Consider the following 22,594-nt stretch of genomic DNA (forward strand, 5'->3'; position numbering starts at 1 on the left):
GTTTCTATGTAGCTGTTTTTATATTGTTTTACTTTCTTTTTTATTCAAGAAAATGTTTTTAATTTATTTATCTTATTTTATTTTATAATTTTTTAAAAAAAGTACCTTATCTTCAACATACCTGGTTGTCCAAATTAGACATAATGTGTTAATTCCACGACTGTATATATCGGTTGATATCGGTATCGGTTGATATCGGTATCGGTAATTAAAGAGTTGGACAATATCGGAATATCGGATATCGGCAAAAAGCCATTATCGAACATCCCTAATAGAAATGACTCACCTCCCGTGTTCAATTTGTACACAATTTAACTCTCTAAATAATAAAGTTGTCATTATAATAATTATCATCCACTAACGATAATCCTACATGAAACAGATAATCATAATCGTATTAAAGTTTTCTTGGAGACAATACAGGATGTGTTTCAAAAATGTAATCTTAACCAAATGAAGCCAATCATTAGTAGTTTTTAGTGCATGTAAACATAGTGAGTGGGGCCATTATAAAGACCAAACATGGCACCACAAACAAAACCTGGTTTAGGGCCACACAAAATATTAATAATAGTAATGATAGTACAACTTTCTGGTTTTATATTTTATTAGTTTTTATTATCTTTTATTATTACTTTTTTTTTTTTTACACTGTGGCACTTGGAGGTTGTTTGCTCAACGTAAAGTGCTTTTTACAAATAAAATCTATTATAATATTTAGCCAATATTTTAGTTTGATTTAGTAGGGTTGTCTAAAAATATAAATTTTTGAATGAATCGTGATTCTTATTTGTAATTAATCTTAATCGATTCAAAAACCGTTTAAAAAAATGTATAAATATATATATATTTTTTTCATTTTATTTGTCCTGTGCAAACATAGTGTTGATCATATCTGCTGTACAGAGAAGTGTTGGATATTTATCTGGTTGCCTTATTTCTATTTGACTTTATTACATGTTTGGGAAGCATTTTATGAAACAAAACCCGTTTTCTTTTAAGTAATGTACAATAATGTACACATTTATTGCAGCTGTTTATTTTATTGGCCAATGTAGTCAACCATAGAACCGGCACCCAATGTTTTTCAAAAGTATTGATTTCCAATCGAGAATCGATTCTGAGTCGATTTGTTACCCCAAGAATCAAATCCTGTGGTGCCCAAATATTCCCAGCCCTAATATTTAGTACCATTTAACATGATTCAAGAGGTAGTCACCTAAAATGGTTTTCACTTTCATGGAGAGAATGCCAAGAGTGTGCAAAGCAGTAATCAGAGCAAAGGGTGGCTATTTTGAAGAAACTAGAATATAAAACATGTTTTCAGTTATTTCACCTTTTTTTTGTTAAGTACATAACTCCACATGTGTTCATTCATAGTTCTGATGTGACAATCTACAATGTAAATAGTCATGAAAATAAAGAAAACATTGCATTGAATGAGGAGAAGGTGTGTCCAAACTTTTGGCCTGTACTGTATATTCTACACCTTCACCTTTTATGACAGGTGACACACTTACATGACCCACTTAGGCACATTGTTATAGGGGCGTGGCTTCATACAGTGCAGCTATTGTGAAAAAGAGGAAATAATAAGAGTATGTTGTTGCAGCGCCATGTTTGATGGCCTATTGGAGACACGGCACATGGTTGGACCCAATCAGCTGCCCTCTGTGTAGACAAAAGGTAGTGTACTCTACGTTTATTGTCCTGCATTATAAATAAATAAAATGCCTCCTCAGGTCAGCAGCTTGTGTCGTCTGTTCAACAACACCCGATCGGACCAGCAGACCAAGGCAGTACTTGGGGACATAACGGACTACAACAAACGCTATTCTGGAGCGCCAAGACGGGTCAGTGGTCTTACAAACCTTTCAATTCACGCTCCTTGTGCTGCCCCCTGGTGGTAGTATTATGTTATATGGACAGTCTTCCAACAGACTGGTCAAACAGAGGTGGGCGATACAATTCTTGAGACTTTGCACTGGCTGCTCCCTGTTCATTTTAGAATTCATTTAAAAAATGTGGTGTTTGCTTTTAAAGCTTTGAATGGACTGGCACCTCATTATATCTCGGACCTCATCCAAATGTACACTCCTGCGCGCTCTGAGGTCTGAGAGCCAGCTCCAGCTCGTGGTGCCCAAGACCAGACTTAAAACACTCTGCTCCTCCATGTTCCAACTGCTCCCACAGTGGACTCTTAAGTCTCGTCTTAAGACCCACTTTTATTCAATCAATCAATGTTTATTTATATAGCCCTAAATCACAAGTGTCTCAAAGGGCTGCACAAGCCACGACGACATCCTCGGTACAGAGCCCACATACGGGCAAGGAAAAACTCACCCCAGTGGGATGTCGATGTGAATAACTGAGAAACCTTGGAGAGGAGATTATTCTCTGGCTTTTAACACTGCGTGAGTTGTGTGATCCTGTGTTTTTACATTTTGATTGGTTTTACCCTTTAAAATAGTTTGTAATCATATTTATTTTTATATTGGTTTTATATTTTTTGTTTCTATTCAGTCATTGGTGAAGCTAAGGATAATATTTGAATATTGTTTTTAATATTGTTGTGCAGCACTTTGGAAACATTTTTGTTGTTTAAATGTGCTATACAGATAAAGTGGATTGGATTGATACCGGGAATTTTGCTATCGATTCGATACCAAGTAAATACAGGGCTTGTACCACCGATAGTGATGCTGAAAGTTGTCTATAAAGCGGTGGTTGGGGTCCATAAAATACTTACTGTGTTAGTCCACGGTTGTTGAGAAATCCTTATTTAACTTTTTGGTTTCTAAAAAGATATGCATGAAGCTTGGCTGCCTTAACCTGATTGGTGCATAGGGCCCCACCTGACAGAAAGGGGCGGGCACTATCCACCAGTAGGTTGGTCCATATTTGGTTATTTTTGTGTAGTGGATTTTTTTATTATTCCTTCATTTGGAGACTTTTATAAAGATTTACTGTGTAAGTTAGGAAGTAGGTGATCATTTGGTGAAATACAACACTATTGACTCTGATGGGAAAAAAAACGGGTGAAAATTCGTCCTCAACTACACAAACACGTAACATAGAATGTAGCGTAATACTTTATTACGTTCTACACCAAACAATTTGTTCAGAAAATAATCATTATGTAATGACAAAAACATCAATACTACTACAAAAATCAGGCATGTGATTTGACCACAATGAAAACGACTGAAAACATTTCCGGGGGTCTGGGGGACGAAGGCCCCCAGTCAGGTTTAGCCAGGTCCCCCCACCAGTGCCCTGGTGGGCTGACAAGGGGGGGAACGCCCCCCGAAGCTCCTGGTTTGTCACCAATTTAACATGCTAAAATTAATAAAGACAGCACCATTTGAAGACAATATTTTAGTGTTTAAAGACATGAAAACATCATTAATAGAACATACATAACCCAATTATCCTAATGAATCACTGTATATGGTTCAGTCCCAACAGTATTTAGTCACTAATATTTACATCTTGTGTTCATTTCACATCCACAGGTGTCACATTGATCAGTGTTATTATCCACAGTTTATTTACAGTATTACCACATTACTTCAGTTCACTTCACACATTAGCTTTCTCGGAGAGCCCAGCCCTAACATGAGCTTCCCTTGCAAATTTATTTAACAAAATACCAAATGTAAACATTTCATTCTTTTCGCCAAAATAGGATATACATTTATGAAAATAATTAAACGTGTTTAGTATTGTTTACTCATATTTGAATATAGGAAATAATAATAATGTGAGGACACCGACATATTGCATGAAACAAGTGTGAAAATATTTACTTTCAAGATTGTTACACCACTGACAATAGTTTCAACAGACTACATAAGAACTTAATATTACAAAATAGTATTATATGCAAATTTATTTCAAATAAATTGTTAACTGGATTCAATAATGCGACTCTTTGAATTTCTGTAATTTCATAATATATTTTCACGTGGCTTTTTATTTTTAGAAAAACCCATTTATATTTCGCAAAGCAATAATTGGTTAATATTTAAAACAAACATGCGTATTTCGCAAGCAAACATTTTTTAGCTTACCTCATTATTAACAACCCTGTCTGCAACTGAAGTGGGTTGTTTGGGTGGATCTTTCCTCTCCATACAAACAAAATATGAAGTCCGTAAGGTTTGCTCACTTTCGGTTGACATCCAAAAGTACCAGCTAGTGAAAAGTTAGTTTTCCTTGCTTCAAGTTGTTTCATATGTTTTTGGCGTTTCACATGTACTTCCAAAGCCTTGAAACCTCGTGATCCATAGTCAATATTATCATGACACCACGTGCACAAAACCTTTCCGGGACGATCGATTTTCCGAATAAAATCACCGAACAAAGTCGTAACTTTCTTCTTCCCAACAGTATCAGTGATTTCCCTTTCCATCCAGTCCCATCGAAACTTATTTTTGACATGTTTATCAATTTCTTTTACTCGTAGAGTGTCCTTTCTCTCGAGAACCGACATCGTTTACACATGGAAAATGGCGGTATGATGACGTTATTAACGTCATCATTCATAACAGATGTCCTGATCGGTCACAAGGAACATATCGACCAATCAACTACGGCGTAATATAAACTACGTCTCGAATCTTGATTTAGGGTCGGAAAAAAAAACGAAAAACGGGAGATAATTCCCCCCCCCGAGATTAAAAAAGACGGAATTCCGACTTTAGATGGAAAAATCACATGCCTGAAAAATATAAATATTAAAATGCTAACAATATGGGTTATACTTGTATAGCGCTTTTCTACCTTCAAGGTACTCAAAGCGCTTTGACATTATTCACACATCCACCCATTCACACACTGATGGCGAGAGCTGCCATGCAAGGCCCTAACGACCACCCATCAGGAGCAAGGGTGAAGTGTCTTGCTCAAGGACACAACGGACGACACGAGGTTGGTAGAAGGTGGGGATCGAACCGGGACCCTCAGGTTGCTGGAACGGCCACTCTCCCAACTGCGCCACGCCGTTATATAACAAAAATATAATTATTAAAATGCTAACAAAATAACTATTTGTAAAATGACATCAGTAGTGGGTAGTTGAAGAAGGGGCGGAGCAAAGTGTGCTGAGTGAGAGACAACGTCTACTGTCGCTTCATCTCCAGTGATTTGCAGGACATGAAGAAAAACTGCAACTAAAGTATCACTTCCATCACGCTCGTATCGACGGGATACCAATACTCATCCACTTTGGTATCGATACACCCGCCCTTTAGACAAGTACTGTCATCCCTCATACATCACTGTTAATTGGTTCCCGATTGCAATAATCAAGTGTCCACGAAGTAGGAATGAATAATTATAAATCATGTTTTAGAGCATAAAAAACCTTAACCTTCTTCATCTGTTTTTAAACATAATAAATCCCGAGACATGAATTAACACCCTTTAAATCCAATATAGTCATGCTGCCTGAGTCTGAGCCAATCAGTGGCCACGATACTGGGCAGTGCGAGTCTCCTCTGGTGGCCAATACTACTGTAGTATTAAAACATCTGCCGTGTGGCGTGACGCTCGATGTGTTGAAGTACGACAGTATCAGCAGTCATCCTCACTTCCACACTGTGTAGTGTAGTTGTGCATTTATGTCCTTTTTGTTCCCTTCACATCCTTTGTAACACTTGAAAATGATTGTGATGCCCATTTTGGTTAGCTTTGTGCGTTAGCATCAAGCTAGCGGTATCAGTGCTAACTTTTAAGTTGCTTAATTCAGTTTCTAGCAAAGTAGTATTGTTGATTGAAAGTGCTTCTTACACGTGTACAATAGTTTGTGTAAATAGTTTGGAGGCAATCAATACATAACCTCAACTTGGAAGTTGTGTCATCTCTAAATGAAAGTTTCTGCCAATATAGACTCTTCCAACATTCATTCTGCGGCTGTAGGCAACCTCCAGATGTACTTAACAAGATGGCAGTAGCTGCAGTTGTACTGGTTCACAATGAACGCATTAACACTATAAATGCTGACGGAGGAATTTGCACCTTCCATCTGTAACATTAAAAAACAAAAACATTCTTCATTTCACTTTTTCATGCACTCCAAATCATTTAAGTAAAAAAACAATATGGCCATTAGAATCTAGAATTAATGCATTTTCTGAAACGTGTGGCTTTTAACACCTCTAAAGGCTTAGTGGCCACATGCGTGGACAGCACCTTTTAGCTCTTATTTCCAAAATTGTGTACACTACTGAATTGGGGTCTTATGGCCACTTATGTGTACACTTATACTGCCATCTGGTGGTGTCAGAAGAGTATAACATACAATGGAATTTGGGGGAAAAAAGTGTAAAAATAAGAATTAGCATGTCACCAAACATGAAGTACACGTTTGTGTACTTATGGACTAAGTACATCATATCAAAAGATGATTCTTAGTTTTTATTCTAATTAGGGTTCAATAAGCGCAAAGAGAAATAAAAAAAAAGCATGTAAACAAACAGCTTGTGATCTAATCCCTCCCAGATGAGAGACTACCTGTGTGACACGCCGCTCCTCCTGCAGCTGGTGGTGCGCCACCTGGCCACCATCGGGGGGCTCGTCTGGCTCTTCTTCCTGCGGGTGGTGCTGTGCTGCGTGGGCGCCGTGGTCTCCGTCTCCACCTCGTCGCTATCCTCCAGTCCCCTGAAAGCAGAGCCCTCCCTGTGCGGCCTCCTGGGGGTCTTAGATGACCTGGTGGTGGTCAGCCTGCTGCTCCTCTGCGTCATCAATGTCAACCAGCAGATGGCGCCAGAGAGAGCGCACACTGCGAGCGCGGGGGCAGCCGTGCCTTCGCGTTAGCGTCCTCTAGGGGAGAGAGTTACAATTTAAACTCATCATTTCTCTTATTTACATATTGTTATTCATGTTTTATGTATGAAATAAATATTTATTGTTTTCTCTCACAATGTTCAAATTGTTTTATTAAATCATGATTGCTTTTCCTCGCCGAATTAGACGCACAAAACGTCAAGTAAAATGGAGCATAAAAATCAGGATGTTCTTAGCGTGTGTCGCTGCACCAGGCGGCGGCGTTGCGGAAGAGGCGGAGCCACGGCGAGGCTTGTTTGAGGGCGCCTCTAAAGTCCCGCGGGGCCCACGGCCACTGCCAGCCCAGCGTGCAGCGCTCCGGGTGGGGCATCATGGCCAGGTGTCGGCCATCCTTGGAGCTGAGGCCAGCGATGCCCCGCGGGGAGCCGTTGGGGTTCAGGGGGTACTCCTCGGTGGGCTGACCCCGGTCGTCCAGGTAACGGATGGGCGCCAGGCCTCCGGAGGTGATGTCATCCAGAGCTTGAGCGCTGCGGAATTGCATAAGGCCTGCAGGAAGGGAATTGGAGGATGAAATCAAGTTTTGAGTGGGGGGTGTCCTGAGACCACACCAGTATGAGTGTTGGCCAATACGGATACTAATGCGATACGATATCAGCAAGAACCATAGTACATGCTTTCATGCTGGAAAGAGTTTGATGAAGTAAAATTACTGAGAGAACACTAACCTGATGGCAGATTCATGCTTTTGATGTGGAGTGATAATTACTTTGTTGCAGACATCATTGAAGGCATGATGCAGTCAGTTGAATGATGTGGACACGTTTGTTACTGGATACTTCTGCCTTGGAGACTTTGTACGTGCAATTAAGTTAAAAAGTTAAAAGTTAAAGTACCAATGATTGTCACACACACTAGGTGTGGTGAAATTTGTCCTCTGCATTTGACCCATCCCCTTGTTCACCCCCTGGGAGGTGAGGGGAGCAGTGGGCAGCAGCGGTGCCGCGCCCGGGAATCATTTCTGGTGATTTAACCCCCAATTCCAACCCTTGATGCTGAGTGCCAAGCAGGGAGGTAATGGGTCCCATTTTTTTTTAGTCTTTGGTATGACTCGGCCGGGGTTTGAACTCACAACCTACCGATCTCAGGGCGGACACTTAATATGCAACTATAATTATTTGACACTTGTCAGATTGACAAATGTCATGTTTTAGATGCAATATTGTTCAATGGAGGTCATCTTCAAATATTGGGACAGTGGTGTGTGTGTGTGTGTGTGTAACATCCAGGAATAAGCTTTTTCTGTGCCGTACTGGAGTATGACAAAGTGCATGTAGCGCTTGGATGAACTGAAGTGAAGTGAATTATATTTATACAGCGCTTTTTCTCCAGAGACAAAGCATGGTGACACCCATCGTCTACATTTACAGCAGTGTGAGTGGCACTGGGAGCAGGTGGGTCAAGTGTCTTGCCCAAGGACACAAGGGCTGTGACTAGGATGGCGGAAGCGGGAATCGAACCTGGAACTATGGTGGGAGACAAAGAAGGACCGATGTGTTGTTTTCTTTAACCTCTTAAGGCCCAAGCTGTTTGTTTACACGCTTTTTTTTTCTTTTCTCATTGCTATTTGGGCTTATTGGACCCTAATTAGAATACAAACTAAGAATCATCTTTTGATATGATGTACTTAGTCCATAAGTACACAGACGTGTACTTCATGTTTAGTGACATGCTAGTTCTTATTTTTACACTTTTTTCCCCCAAATTCCATTGTATGTTATACTCTTCTGACACCACCAGATGGCAGTATAAGTGTCCACATAAGCGGCTGTAAAACCCCAATTCAGTAGTGTACACAATTTTGGAAATAAGAGCTAAAAGGTGCTGTCCACGCATGTGGCCACTAAGGCCTTTAGAGGTTTTAATGTTCATAAGGTTACAATGTTGGTGTACTTGTAACAATTTTATAGACAAATGACAACATTTACAGTTGCAGTGGAAAGTGGGGGTATGGGGACATATTTTCTTCTTGCTAAAACAGAAAATAATGAAGAAGCACTGAAATAAAGACACTTATTGGGTATGTCTAGCTTATGTGGTATTGTGTGCTTAGCTGTTGTGTAGCTGCTAGCTCCTAGTATCTTGGATGTTGACCAAAATAGAAGAAAAGACCAACTGTAGGAGCCTAAATGCTGTTTAAGTTCATTTACATTTTATGGAAAGTGCTTTATGTTTATTCAGCCAAAAGGGCACTATTTACTTTAAATAATAGGAAAATGTATATATTGCATGCTTAGAATAATTAAGGTTCACTTTATTTGTAATTATTACATTTGTCTGAATAATTTGATGACGTACTATTTTATACTGCTTTAATACAGTGAAGAATATGTAACTATTTAATTGCATACATGGCGGAAGGATCTGTGTGGTAATAAGGTTTGGACACAAGGTATTATGGGTAATGGCAGTCAGGTATGGGGGGATCGAGCCACAGTTTTTTGACCTTACTCTTACTTTTTCTTACTGTAACAAACACGCTTTATTTTGCCATTCATTTGTTCCCACATCAATATTGTTTGACGTTTTGGAAAGATTAAGTTGACAATTACAGAACGGAGAGGAGCGTCTGGAGTTGTGTTTGTTGTTGCCGCAGCAAGCGGAGCAGGAGAAAGTGGAGGAGCGTCAAGCTAAGGCTTCATTAGAAAACTACACCAACCTTGAGTGGACATTCAGATGTTAACTGGCTGTGAGCATGCTGCAGAACTGATAGTATCGGAGATTTAAATGCAAGCTGATATCATCCAATATATGTTTTTACTGCTGGTATCGGATCGATATCAGTATCACTGGTTTAGATGATCTATTAAATACTTAACTTGGCTATTTACACACTAAATGTGTGTTTTAAGGCAAATTCTTTGAACAAAGTGGAGTGAGACCCACCTTCTCCGTGAGCGACCCACACTCCCAGAGCCGAGCCCTCCATGCCGGCGAGCCACACGGACGGCGACGCTTGGATTCCCACGGTCACGAAGCGCGACTCAAACCTGCCCGACTTGTTGTGGGTCAGCACCACCTCTGGCGCTGGAGGACAAACAACATTCTTCAATCAGCCATTAAATGTTAGAATAGAATAGAAAGTACTTTATTGATCCCTGGGGGAAATTCAGCACCACAGTTTGCTCACAATAGACAATAAACACTTAGGTATTTTCTACATGTGAATAATATAAATACAGTCTATTATACAACATTATTCACATGTGAATAATATAAATACAGTCTATTATACGGCATTATTCACATGTGAATAATATAAATACAGTCTATTATACAACATTATTCACATGTGAATAACAAATAGTCTATTATACAGCATTATTCACATGTGAATAACATAAATACCGTCTATTATACAGCATTATTCACATGTGAATAACATAAATACAGTCTATTATACAGCATTATTCACATGTTTGATTGATTGATTGATTGAGACTTTTATTAGTAGGTTGCACAGTGAAGTACATATTCCGTACAATTGACCACTAAATGGTAACACCCGAATAAGTTTTTCAACTTGTTTAAGTCGGGGTCCACTTAAATTGATTCATGATACAGATATATACTATCATATATACTATCATCATAATACAGTCATCACACAAGATAATCACATTGAATTATTTACATTATTTACAATCAGGAGTGTGGAGGGGGGGTGGGGGGGGTGGGGTGGGGATATGGACATCAAGTAGTGGACATAGAGAGATAGAGAGAGAGAGAGAGGGATCAGAAGGCATAAGAAAAAGAATCTGCATTTGATTGTTTACATTTGATTATTAGCAATCCGGGGAGGGTGTTAGTTTAGGGTTGTAGCTGCCTGGAGGTGAACTTTTATAGCGGTTTTGAAGGAGGATAGAGATGCCCTTTCTTTTATACCTGTTGGGAGCGCATTCCACATTGATGTGGCATAGAAAGAGAATGAGTTAAGACCTTTGTTAGTTCGGAATCTGGGTTTAACGTGGTTAGTGGAGCACCCCCTGGTGTTGTGGTTATGGCGGTCATTTACGTTAAGGAAGTAGTTTGACATGTACTTCGGTATCAGGGAGGTGTAGCGGATTTTATAGACTAGGCTCAGTGCAAGTTGTTTAACTCTGTCCTCCACCTTGAGCCAGCCCACTTTAGAGAAGTGGGTAGGAGTGAGGTGGGATCTGGGGTGGAGGTCTAGAAGTAACCTGACTAGCTTGTTCTGAGATGTTTGGAGTTTAGATTTGAGGGTTTTGGAGGTGCTAGGGTACCAGGAGGTGCATGCGTAATCGAAAAAGGGTTGAACGAGAGTTCCCGCCAGAATCCTCAAGGTGCTTTTGTTGACCAGAGAGGAAATTCTGTAGAGAAATCTCGTTCGTTGGTTAACCTTTTTGATTACCTTGGTTGCCATTTTATCACAGGAAAGGTTAGCCTCTAGAATGGAACCTAGGTAGGTGACCTCATCTTTCCTGGTGATGACACTGTCACCTACTTTTATGGTGAAGTGATTGACTCTCTTAAGTTTGATGTGGGACCCAAACAGGATGGATTCTGTTTTACCCAAGTGGATGGATAGCTTGTTGTCAGCGAGCCAGGTGCAGGTTCTACAGAGCTCAGCACTGAGGATTTTCTCCACCTGTGACTTGTCCTTGCCGGATACCAGCAGGGCAGAGTCATCCGCAAACAAAAACAATTCACAGTCACATGCCGATGACATGTCGTTTATGTATATTAGGAACAGTAAAGGTCCCAATATACTGCCTTGGGGGACTCCACAGCTCACCGAGAGGGGGGGGGACACGGTGCCGTTCACCTCTACCACCTGCTCCCTCCCCTCCAAGTAAGACTGCATCCAGCTCCAAGAGGTTTTGTTAAATCCGATTGCTCTGAGCTTATCCAACAGTATAGCGTGGTTAACGGTGTCAAAGGCCTTCTGAAGGTCCAGCATGACCATGCCGCAGTATTTGCCCGCGTCCACCTCATGTTTGATGTGGTCGGTCAGATAGAGAAGGCATGTGTCAGTGGAGTGGTTAGTTCTGAAGCCGGATTGGAATTTGTACATGAGTTTATTAGTGGCAAGGTAACTATCGACCTGTTCATAAACTATTTTCTCCATTACTTTCGAAATGGAGCTGAGAATAGAAACAGGTCGGTAGTTGCCAGGTTCCAATTTGCTTCCTTTTTTAAAGAGGGGAGTTACTCTTGCTATCTTAAAATCTTTTGGTACTTGGCCTTGTGTAATTGATAGGTTTATTATGTGCGTGATGATCGGGGCAATGATGGAGGCAGAGTCCCTGAGGAATCTGGAGGGAATATTATCAAGGCCGGTGGCCTTGTTAGGGTGGAGCGCGCTCAATTTTTTAAACACCTCATCAGCTGTGACCATTTCTAATTTGAAATCATTGTTGGATACTCCTAGCTTTCTGTAGAAGGCTTTAATGTGTTCTACACCAAAGCGACCAGAGTGGCGGGACAGCTTGTTGACAAGAGTTGCAGCTATGCTGGTGAAAAAGGTGTTAAGTCTGCTAGCTACCTCCATTTTGTCTGTAATGAGGGAGTCACCCTCCTTGATGCTGATGTTGGTGAGTCTTGTTTTAAGTTTCTGGCTGCAACCAGGAAGCTGGTTGTTGAGAATTTTCCAGAGCTCACGTGGCTTATTCGTGTTTTCCTCTATTTTGTCGTTAATGTAATTTTTTTTTAAGGATTTAGTCAGGTTGGTTGACTTATTTCTTAATTTATTGCATTGCTTTTTGAGAGTTGAAAGGAGTAATTTGAGGTTGATATTATTGGGTTGTTTATCTACTTCTGTTTTACATTTTTGGTATTCAGAGTATTTCCTGTCTCTGTCTTTTATGGCAGCTAATAGGTCCGGATTCATCCATGGTTATGTGAATAACATAAATACAGTCTATTATACAGCATTATTCACATGTGAATAATTTAAATACAGTCTATTATACAGAATTATTCACATGTGAATAATATAAATACAGTCTATTATACAGCATTATTCACATGTGAATAACATAAATACAGTCCATTTTACAGCATTATTCACATGTGAATAATATAAATACAGTCTATTATACAACATTATTCACATGTGAATAACATAAATACAGTCTATTATACAGCATTATTCACATGTGAATAATATAAATACAGTCTATTATACAGATTTATTCCCATGTGAATAATATAAATACAGTCTATTATACAGCATTATTCACATGTGAATAATATAAATACAGTCTATTATACAGATTTATTCCCATGTGAATAATATAAATACAGTCTATTATACAGCATTATTCACATGTGAATAATATAAATACATTATACATTTACATTATTCACATGTGAATAATATAAATACATTATACATTTACATTATTCATATGTGAATAATATAAATACATTATACATTTACATTATTCACATGTGAATAATATAAATACATTATACATTTACAGTACATGTACAGTCAAAAGGAACTTATGCATTATACAGTCTGATGGCTGTCGGTATGAAGGATTGAAAGGTAGGAGAAGCGTCCATCTCACCGGCGCCACCCTGGCCGTCGCCCACCCAGCCCAGCAGGGCGAGCAGCTGGCAGCCGTTGCACACGCCCAGACTCAGCGTGTCCGCCCTCTGTCGGAAGCGGCGGAACTCGGCTTTGGCGGTGGCGTTGTAGGCCACGGTGGCGGCCCAGCCTTCGGAGGACAGAGAGCCAGTTTAGTCACTTCCTACACCGTGGTCCTGGTCACAAGTCTTACCTTTGGCGGAGCCCAGCACGTCGGCGTAGCTGAATCCTCCCACGAACACCACGGCTTTGAAGGGCTCCAGCGTGACGGAGGCGGAGCCGAGGTCCTGCATGGTGACGTCCCACACCTGCGCACATGTGCACACTAAGCTGGCCGTGGTGCGACAAATAGACAAGTACAAACCTCAAAGCCCGCCATGTGGAGAGAGACGGCCATCTCTCGGTCGCCATTGCTGCCTTCCTCTCTCACCACGGCCGCACGAGGACGCCCTGCTGCTGCGTGTCAGGGAATATTTACCATCAATATCACCAACAATGTGAAAACTTACATTCCTAACTGTGCTACAAGTGTAAACAACTAAACCTGTTCTATGGTTAGCATCACAATCTCCCACTAAAACACTGATAGTTATTCATCTTTTACAGTAAATGTGCTGATGTCATCATACTCTCTTTCACAACCTTTTGTGGCGTTCCACTTAGGAATGGTTACTGTTTACATTTGAACCCATACGGTACCAATTCCCGCTACCTGAGAATCGATAACTGTACCAATTTTCGGTACTTTTGTGTATGTTAATAAATGTTACTTCTTTGATAGCAACAATTTATTTTTAACGCAACATTTAAAATCGATTTGATAGTCATAAATGTGCTGTCTAGTTTCAATGCAGTTACACTTCCAAGACATTAAAGTTAAAGTTAAAGTACCAATGATTGTCACACGTGGCGGAATTATTCCCTGCATTTGACCCATCACCCTTGATCACCTCCTGGGAGGTGAGGGGAGCAGTGAGCAGCGGCGATGGCCGCGCCCGGGAATAATTTTTGGTGATTTAACCACCAATTCCAACCCTTGATGCTGAGTGCCAAGCAGGGAGGTAATGGCTCCCATTTTTTTAGTCTTTGGTATGACTCGGCCGGGGTATGAACTCAGAACCTACCGATCTAAGGGCAGACACTCTAACCACCAGGGCACTGAGTCGGTTAGATGGCAGGACTATCAAACTCAAGGCCCGGGGGCCAGATCTGGCCCGCGACATCATTTTATCTGGCCCTCAAACACCTGGAAATGATATATGTCAATAAAATACTTCATATTTTCTCACTAAATGAAATGTTTTTTTTTCAATTTGACAGAAAAAAATATATGCAGTGCTTGACATTGCATGCCTTTTAAACTTTAATATCCATTATTGCAACAAATATTACAATGTATTATCATACTTTTCCAACATTTTTTGGTCTAAATAAAAATAAATACTTAAATATCTGCTTGACTTTGTATTTTACAGCAAACTACCCATCAAATTAATAAAAATGACAATACATTTTATGTTGTTCTTTACAACATATTAATGTAAATTGAAAAAAACTTTAAAAATGTTTGTGTTAAAATTCTGTTGACTGAGCTGCCATATTTTTACTGTGAAATTTTGTTTTTGAACGGTGTATTACTGTAAATGGAAAAACGATACATTTGTTTTTACGGTAGAAAAACTGGCAGCTAAGTTGCCGGAATAAAAAAAAAACTTGTACTGTTTTTCCATTAACAATATAATGTTGTAAAAACCAATGTCAATTTAATAGTAAAATTCTGGCAACTAAGATGCCAGCTTTTTCTGTAAAAAAAACCCCAGCGGTACCGTTTTTATAATTACCGTAAAATGTTTAAAAAAAATAAAACACCATTTTACAGTGACATTTTGTAAATATAAAGTTTTTACTTTAAAATCGACAGTCTACTTAAAACAATTGATATAATGAATAATGAAATCCAGAGGAATATTCATACATTATTCACTGTTACAGATGATGGCAGCCATAACTGCCATGTGGCCCTCAATGAAAACCAGATTGACATCCCTGTAATAGGCCATTTATACTATGTGGTCTAACTAGGACCTAGCTTTTTCCAGGAAGTTGAATGTGTTATGTTGCACCCTACAAAGTGTCTGTCCTGTAAGTACTGTGCTCATTACACACCAGCTAATTGATTGTAACAGTAATCTTAGATGTCGTTTCCTTTACCTAATTTAGAGGCGTTGGAGTCGCCATGTTAAACCGTTAATGCTAAAAGTAGCTTGTCTATGGCAAATCCAATGTAAATTAGCATCAAGCTAGCACATTTTGAAAGAGTGAAGCCTTACTTTATGTTCAAGTGTTTTCTACCAAGCATACTTGCGTTGTTGGTGTTGAAAATTTTGTTTACGTTAGCCATTGTTTAGTTTGCAAGCGGAGGTGACGTCACACACAACCCAGGTACCCAAACATAGCACCCTTGGATTTGAGGTGAATCGCTAATAATAATAATAATAAACAGAACCCCCTCCCCATCCCTAGTTCTACTGCAATTTGGACTCACCAGGCTGTTTGCAGATGGGCACTTCGGAGGGGTCAAAGGTCACTTTAAAGCTAGGCTGCGTCCTCCCGACTAGCCCCTCCTCTTCCTGCTGCACACAGAGCTCATTGGCTTGCAGGCGCTCCAGTCGGAAACTAGTCTCCTCCCACCAGGCTCGGAGGCAGGGCAAGCGTTGGCTGAGCACTTCCTGTCCGTCTACTCGCAGCGTCACCTGCCAGGGGGCGGCCGGGCGTCACGCACAAAGCGGAGACACGGGAGGTGAAGAAGGGGACGTCTCACCGTGGCTTCTGGACCGAAGCCGCAGGTTCTGCCAATGCGATGACAAGGCACGCCGGCGTCACGGAATCGCCGGCACACGCTTTCTTCATGGGACTGGGATGTCTCCAGGACCAGAGCCAACTCTTCGCTGAAGAGCAGCTCCATGACTGCACACACATGATGACTGCATTAGTCAAAGTCTATTCACGGCTACGATACCGAAAAGCCCAGTCTGATAGTTTCGGTTTCGTTTAGTGGTCAATACACTGCAAAAACTGAAATCTAAGTAAGATTAAATATCTCAAATAAGGGTGATATTTGCTTATTTTCTGTTTGATAAGATAATTCTTCTCACTAAGCAGATTTGATGTTAAGAGTGTTTTACTTGTTTTAAGTGTTTTGGTCCTAAATGATCTCAGTAAGATACTACAGCTTGTAGCTGAGATTTGATGACCTATATTGAGTAAAACATGCTTGAAACTAGAATATCAACTGATGCAAAGCTGTGTCATCAACACTCACAAGTATAAAACTACTTTTTTAAAGTAATAATTTCTTATTTCAAGCATGTAAAAAAAATAAAAATCATGACTTTGACACAATTGTGTCTCATTCAATGAAACAATAGAAGATACGTACTCATATAGTAGTACAGTTGGCATAGTACAGTAAACTGACAGTTAATATTTAAACATTTAACATTTCTAACAATTTTGAACAGAAATAGTTCATGCACATTCAGATAAATTCTTCAAAATTACAATAAACATTTTTTGGGCCGGGGGCCGGGCTGTGTATGCGCACTAATTGACTGAAAGAGCACGCACTTGGCGCGATGATGTCATGTTATCGATGGAAAAATGCATTTTTAGACCATATGATTTGCATGAGCGGCTAGGAGACCCCGAGAGTAACAAGCACTTGCCTTGTTGCCTTTCCATTAAGAACAATAAATCATTTTTTAGTATAAGTTAACTGGTTTCAAGAAATGTAATGCCGAGCGCATATCATTATGTCAAGATAATGGCACTAGCATTTACTTAATTTAAGAATATCTTTCAACATATTGAGCAAAAAGGTTGTTTTTTTTCTACCAAGAAAAGTGCACTTGTTATTAGTGAGAATATACTTATTTTAAGGTATTTTTGGGTTCATTGAAGTTAGCAAATTTTACTTGTTTTGGAAAGTCTTGACAAGCCAAATGTTCTTGTTCTATTGGCAGATCATTTAGCTTAGTTCAAATAAAATACCCCTCATTTTTGTATTTTTTTTCTTGTTTTTGAACACTGACTTTTTGCAGTGTACTACTGTAGTTTTGATATTTTTAGATTTAGCCATTTTTATTCTTGAGAATGCTGAAGTTAAGGCAAAATTAGGCAGAATATGCGTTGTCAGCGATAACATTGCTGAGATATGGACCTTGTGTTTAGACAGACGAGCACATATTGTATAGCTTCTACATCTTTAATGTATCAAGGCATCTTTCAATGTTTCTTCATGCGAAAAAGTTTGGTCCACAGTTGGGGGGGACTAAACCCTCTCCAACGTAAAATCTATGTGGAAGATTGTTGGGGTGTACCTAATGAAATGGCCAACTTTCTCACCTCCCTGGGCTCCTTGTGATGACAAGTCCACGTCGATTCCGCGGTTCCCTGCGAAGGCCATCTCCAGCAGGCAGGAAATGAGGCCTCCATCGCTGACGTCGTGTCCTGCGCTCAGCAGCTGGTCTGATGTAGCACAAGAAAACTTGCACAGTCAGCAATCACAGATGAAATACTGAACACCTTCCTCTAATATCACGCATTCTATTTTTCTTTTGATTAAAAATTGTTATACTTATTGTACGTTCATCAAAAATGATTCCCCCAAATTGTTGGTTTTTTAGTATGTATAAAAAGCTTCATTAATATCTTTTGAATTTTTTCAATTATTTTTTTAAATAATATTTTCCAGTAGCTAAAAACATTTGATTTAAAACATAATATCCCTCGCATGATTGTAAAAATGAGGACTTCAGCTATTTTACAGATTTGAATGAGGCAGCAGTAACTAGAGATGATACCTTTTGGATTTGAATCGATACGGTACCAATTCCTGCTACCTAAAATCAATATCAGCACTTTTGTGCGTGTTCATGTGTTAAGAAACGTTTATTTGTTTAATAATAATAAAAATCCCATTTTTCAACGCAACATTTAGCAGTGAGCAATGGTGATAATTGTGTTGTCCAGTTATATCTTCTTTTATTATATTTTTCAGTTTAATTTTGCAAGTAGTAGACTTTGCAGTTGCAACATTAGATGGCAGTATTGTAGAGTCTACGGTGTGTTTAGTCAGGGAGTAGTCTTTGCCATTAAGATGAATCTAGTCTTTTTTTGGCACCCCACAAAGTGTTAATACTGTTAGTATTGCACTTATTACACACCAGCTGTTTAATTGTAACATTCATCTTAGTTGTAGTTTTCATTACCAAATTTGGAGGTGTGGAAATTGCCATGTAAAAACACTAATGCTTATCATATGGCATACCTAATGTAAATTACGCATTTTGAAAAGTAGACCCTTACTGTGTGTTCGAGTGTTTTATTTCAGGCATTCGTGCTTTGTTGGCATGAAAAATTGCAACATTCTTAGAGTGAGACTGCTATGAGTGCTTGTTTCCCCGCCAAGTGCCTGTGCATAGTCTGCAACTGGACGTGATGTCATTAGCAACAAAATGTATCAAAACATGGCACGGTTTAAGTCCAGTACCAACCGAATCGGGCTGCTGCCTATAAAAAGTACCGTACTTTCCGGACTATAGAACAAATCGGTATGTAGGCCGCACCCAACACATTTAGAAGAAAAAAAATATGTTCCCTACATTAGCCGCACCGGACTATAGGCCGCAGATATATATGTTGTGAAATAAGTTATTTACAAATAAATATTTTCTTTATTTACATACCTTATAAACCTCTAAAGGCTTAGTGGCCACATGCGTGGACAGCACCTTTTAGCTCTTATTTCCAAAATTGTGTACACTACTGAATTGGGGTCTTATGGCCGCTTATGTGGACACTTATACTGCCATCTGGTGGTGTTAGAAGACTATAACATACAATGGCATTTGGGAAAAAAAAGCATAAAAATAAGAATTAGCATGTCACTAAACATGAAGTACACGTTTGTTACTTATGGACTAAGTACATCATATCAAAAGACGATTCTTAGTTTTTATTCTAATTAGGGTCCAATAAGCCCAAATAGCAAAGAGAAATAAAAAAAACATGTATACAAACAGCTTGGGCCTTAAGAGGTTAATTGTTTCGAAACAGCATCTGGCACACGGCAGTAAAAAGGAAGATCAAACGAAACAGAAGTCATCGTCATGGACCCACTAACTGCGGAAGCTAGCTCTCCAATCAGCTAAACATACTCCATAAGTCCACGGTGACATTTTGGTGAATTTACTGAAGAATTTGTGAAACTGAAACGATACAAAAATAATGCCTTTGTAAATTACTACTAACCAAACCATGAATTGATTAACGTGGACCCCGACTTAAACAAGCTGAAAAAGTTATCGGAGTGTTACCATTTAGTGGTCAATTGTACGGAACATGTACTGTACTCTGCAATCTACTAATAAAAGTCTCAATTAATCAATCAATCAACACAGCCACTTGTAAACGTGTTAGCATATTAGCTAATGCTAACGACGCTAGCTTCATTACATTACGATAGCGTGTACAAATCAGCATGGAAACACTCCTACAGGCATCACACATGGGAGAGTTTGATAAGTAAGAAGTGTTTTAGTTATATTGTAACATTTACAAACGTTGCTTGGTGTGATGAACGAAGAATCCATACGAGCAGAAACGCTATGGACGATTAGAAGACGGAACAGCACTTGTTCTTCTAGTTCAAATCTTCAAACAGCAGGAAACACTGTAGCCATTCATTCACCCAGCAAGAGCAGTAAAAGATGGCGCCATTGCACAAACAACACACCACTTCAATATATTGGCATGTGCACCGTTTTATAAGCCGTAGGGTTCAAAGCGTAGAAAAAAAGTAGAGGCATACAGTCTGAAATTTACGGTACAAAATTTGCATCCTTAGCAGTAACCCAATGAGATAGAATATACATATATTCTGTTATAATAATACAAGTACCACAAGAGATCAAACTGACCTTTTATCAGCGTCTGAGTGGTGCTGAAGCAGGCGGACAAAAGTTTTGGCTGGTCCAGGTCAGGAGAGCAGTCACCCAGCTGGCCGTAGCACTGTGCCAGAGCAGAACCTCCCAGGCGGTGTTGGCCAGGACTGATGGGAACCCACAGCAAGACGCCTGCGCACACAGGAAAAGTCAAAAGGTTAGATCCTGTAAGATGTGTGTCGTATGTGTGTTACCTTTGCCATCTGGATCCTCCAGATCAGGTGTGACAGTGGCACTGATGTCTGGACACACAGCATACGCGGAGATAACCAGAGCTCCTGAAATAGAAGCAAAAAAAAGGCTGAAAAACACTTGAAAAACAGCTACGATGAAGAAGGTGAGCACAGACTTCCACTCAGGCTGAAAAACACTTATTTGGATTCTATTCTTTGTGGATTATTTCAAGGTGATGTTTATCATACTTTCTACCTGAACCTCACTTTCAGCTTTGCGTGGCTCTGTGTTGTGGCGAAAACACGGTGCAGTCAGCCATAGCAATTGAGGCCAAACAAGCAGGCATTTATTTGAGGTGCTGTGTTTATTCAAGCGGAAGGCAGTCTAGTAACTAGATGAGGCAATTCCTGGAGGAATTGTGTGTGAATGCTCCAATGCTGAAGTTGAACTGAAATGCTGACAGGATGTAGTATGCATGTAAGAATAGTTTGAATGTTGGAATTCTTTGAATGTTGAAAAGTTTGAATTTCCAGGTTTGGAACATGGGGAAGTGTTAGGTTGAATGTCCAGGATGAGTGGAATGTGTTGATAATGGAACGGTTTGAATAGGTTGAAAAATGTGGGAATTGTGCAACTTGGAAAAATGTCACCATCATTTCAATGGGAATTTCATGGAAATTCGGAAAAAGTGGGAATTTTTTTGAAAATGTTAAAAAATTTGAATGTTCTGAATGAGTTTGGTTGGTGTTGGAATTTTTCCAAAATCGGTCGAGGAATGTTGAAGTAGTAACATTTTTAATTGACAAATGGTATTACGGAATTCCTGGAAAACTGGGAATTTATCCGGTTCACAAAACAACTTTGTTTTTTGTCCTGATTAAGAGGAATGATTTGACGGTGGAACGGTTGAAGTGGATTGAAAAATGTGGAAGGAGTAGTTGACTGAAAAAAGGGTGAAAATAGTGTTTGAAAAAATGGGAATTCTGGGATTTCCCGGAATCTTTTTTAACTTGGAAAAATGATAGTTTCAATGTCCAGGGTGAGTGGAATATGTTGAAGGTGGAATGGTTTGAATAGGTAGAAAAATGTGGAAATGTTGGAAGTTTGAAAAATGGCCAATTCATTTTGAATGGGAAAAATGTCCCTGAAAACCTGGAATTCTGGAATTTGTCAAGGGAAAGCCCGCGATTCCAGAATAGGCTGAATAGTTTTTCTAGTGCTGGTCTATATATATGTATATATGATGTATATGGCAAACGCATTGTGGGGCAGTATAGCTCGGTTGGTAGAGTGGCCGTGCTGGCAACTTGAGGGTTCCAGGTTCAATCCCCACTTCCGCCATCCTAGTCACTGCCGTTGTGTCCTTGGGCAAGACACTTTACCCACCTGCTCCCAGTGCCACCCACACTGGTTTCAATGTAACTTAGATATTGGGTTTCACTATGTAAAAGCGCTTTGAGTCACTATCGAAAAGCGCTATATAAATATAATTCACAATTCACATTGTGCCACAGCGTTTGGCAGAACAGCGAGATCACTTCCTCATTACGCACCAATCACGATGAGAGAGGTGCATTCAAGAGCCCCGGAATACTCAGCATCAACATGACAACACAGGCGAATAGTTTTTTGTTGTTGTGCACATTCTTTGTGTTTTGTAATGCTGCAATTATGATAATTTGTTGAATATATTATTATTACTCAATATTTATGGCTAACTTATTTAAATGACAATATTGTTCAAAGTACTATTTGGCTGGCATCTGTTCAAATGCAAAGAATCCCAATTTTTTTTGAGTATGTGACCATACCTGGAGCTTTGACGGTCTCCTTCCCGACTCGAGCGGCCATACTTAGCGAGTCCTTGCCCCCGTCGATGGCCACCCCCAGCTGACCCATGACCTTACACATGGCCTTGCAGGACTCCCAGAGACACGCCCCCTCGCCAGGTAGCTTGGCGGCCCACATCCAGTTGCCGCTGCACTTCACGTCCTGAAACACGTGATCAGAAATG

General features: G+C 39.8%; 2 protein-coding genes across 6 annotated transcripts in view; one reads left to right on the forward strand and one right to left on the reverse strand.

The window, feature by feature from the left end:
• si:dkey-183n20.15 (RING-HC_RNF170 domain-containing protein) overlaps positions 1-6,915 on the forward strand; it is a 46,858-nt gene extending 39,943 nt beyond the window's left edge. For all 3 annotated transcript variants that reach the window (XM_062038632.1, XM_062038633.1, XM_062038634.1), the window contains 3 exons: positions 1,613-1,686; positions 1,743-1,853; positions 6,505-6,915. In XM_062038632.1, coding sequence (XP_061894616.1) covers positions 1,613-1,686; positions 1,743-1,853; positions 6,505-6,819 — 500 coding nt within the window. In that variant the 3' untranslated portion in view covers positions 6,820-6,915. The remainder of the gene's footprint in view (positions 1-1,612; positions 1,687-1,742; positions 1,854-6,504) is intronic.
• pfas (phosphoribosylformylglycinamidine synthase) overlaps positions 6,904-22,594 on the reverse strand; it is a 33,804-nt gene continuing 18,113 nt past the window's right edge. For 2 of the 3 annotated variants that reach the window (XM_062038625.1, XM_062038627.1), the window contains 11 exons: positions 22,392-22,572; positions 20,601-20,684; positions 20,383-20,538; positions 17,807-17,929; positions 16,224-16,369; positions 15,948-16,155; positions 13,767-13,858; positions 13,596-13,710; positions 13,383-13,532; positions 9,733-9,873; positions 6,904-7,335 (listed from right to left, as the gene is read on the reverse strand). In XM_062038625.1, the coding sequence (XP_061894609.1) occupies positions 7,022-7,335; positions 9,733-9,873; positions 13,383-13,532; positions 13,596-13,710; positions 13,767-13,858; positions 15,948-16,155; positions 16,224-16,369; positions 17,807-17,929; positions 20,383-20,538; positions 20,601-20,684; positions 22,392-22,572 (1,710 nt within the window). In that variant the 3' untranslated portion in view covers positions 6,904-7,021. The remainder of the gene's footprint in view (positions 7,336-9,732; positions 9,874-13,382; positions 13,533-13,595; positions 13,711-13,766; positions 13,859-15,947; positions 16,156-16,223; positions 16,370-17,806; positions 17,930-20,382; positions 20,539-20,600; positions 20,685-22,391; positions 22,573-22,594) is intronic. The other variant, XM_062038626.1, reaches the window with a different exon arrangement.

This window comes from Entelurus aequoreus, linkage group LG27 (assembly GCF_033978785.1).
Source record: "Entelurus aequoreus isolate RoL-2023_Sb linkage group LG27, RoL_Eaeq_v1.1, whole genome shotgun sequence".
Taxonomy (NCBI): Eukaryota; Metazoa; Chordata; class Actinopteri; order Syngnathiformes; family Syngnathidae; genus Entelurus; species Entelurus aequoreus.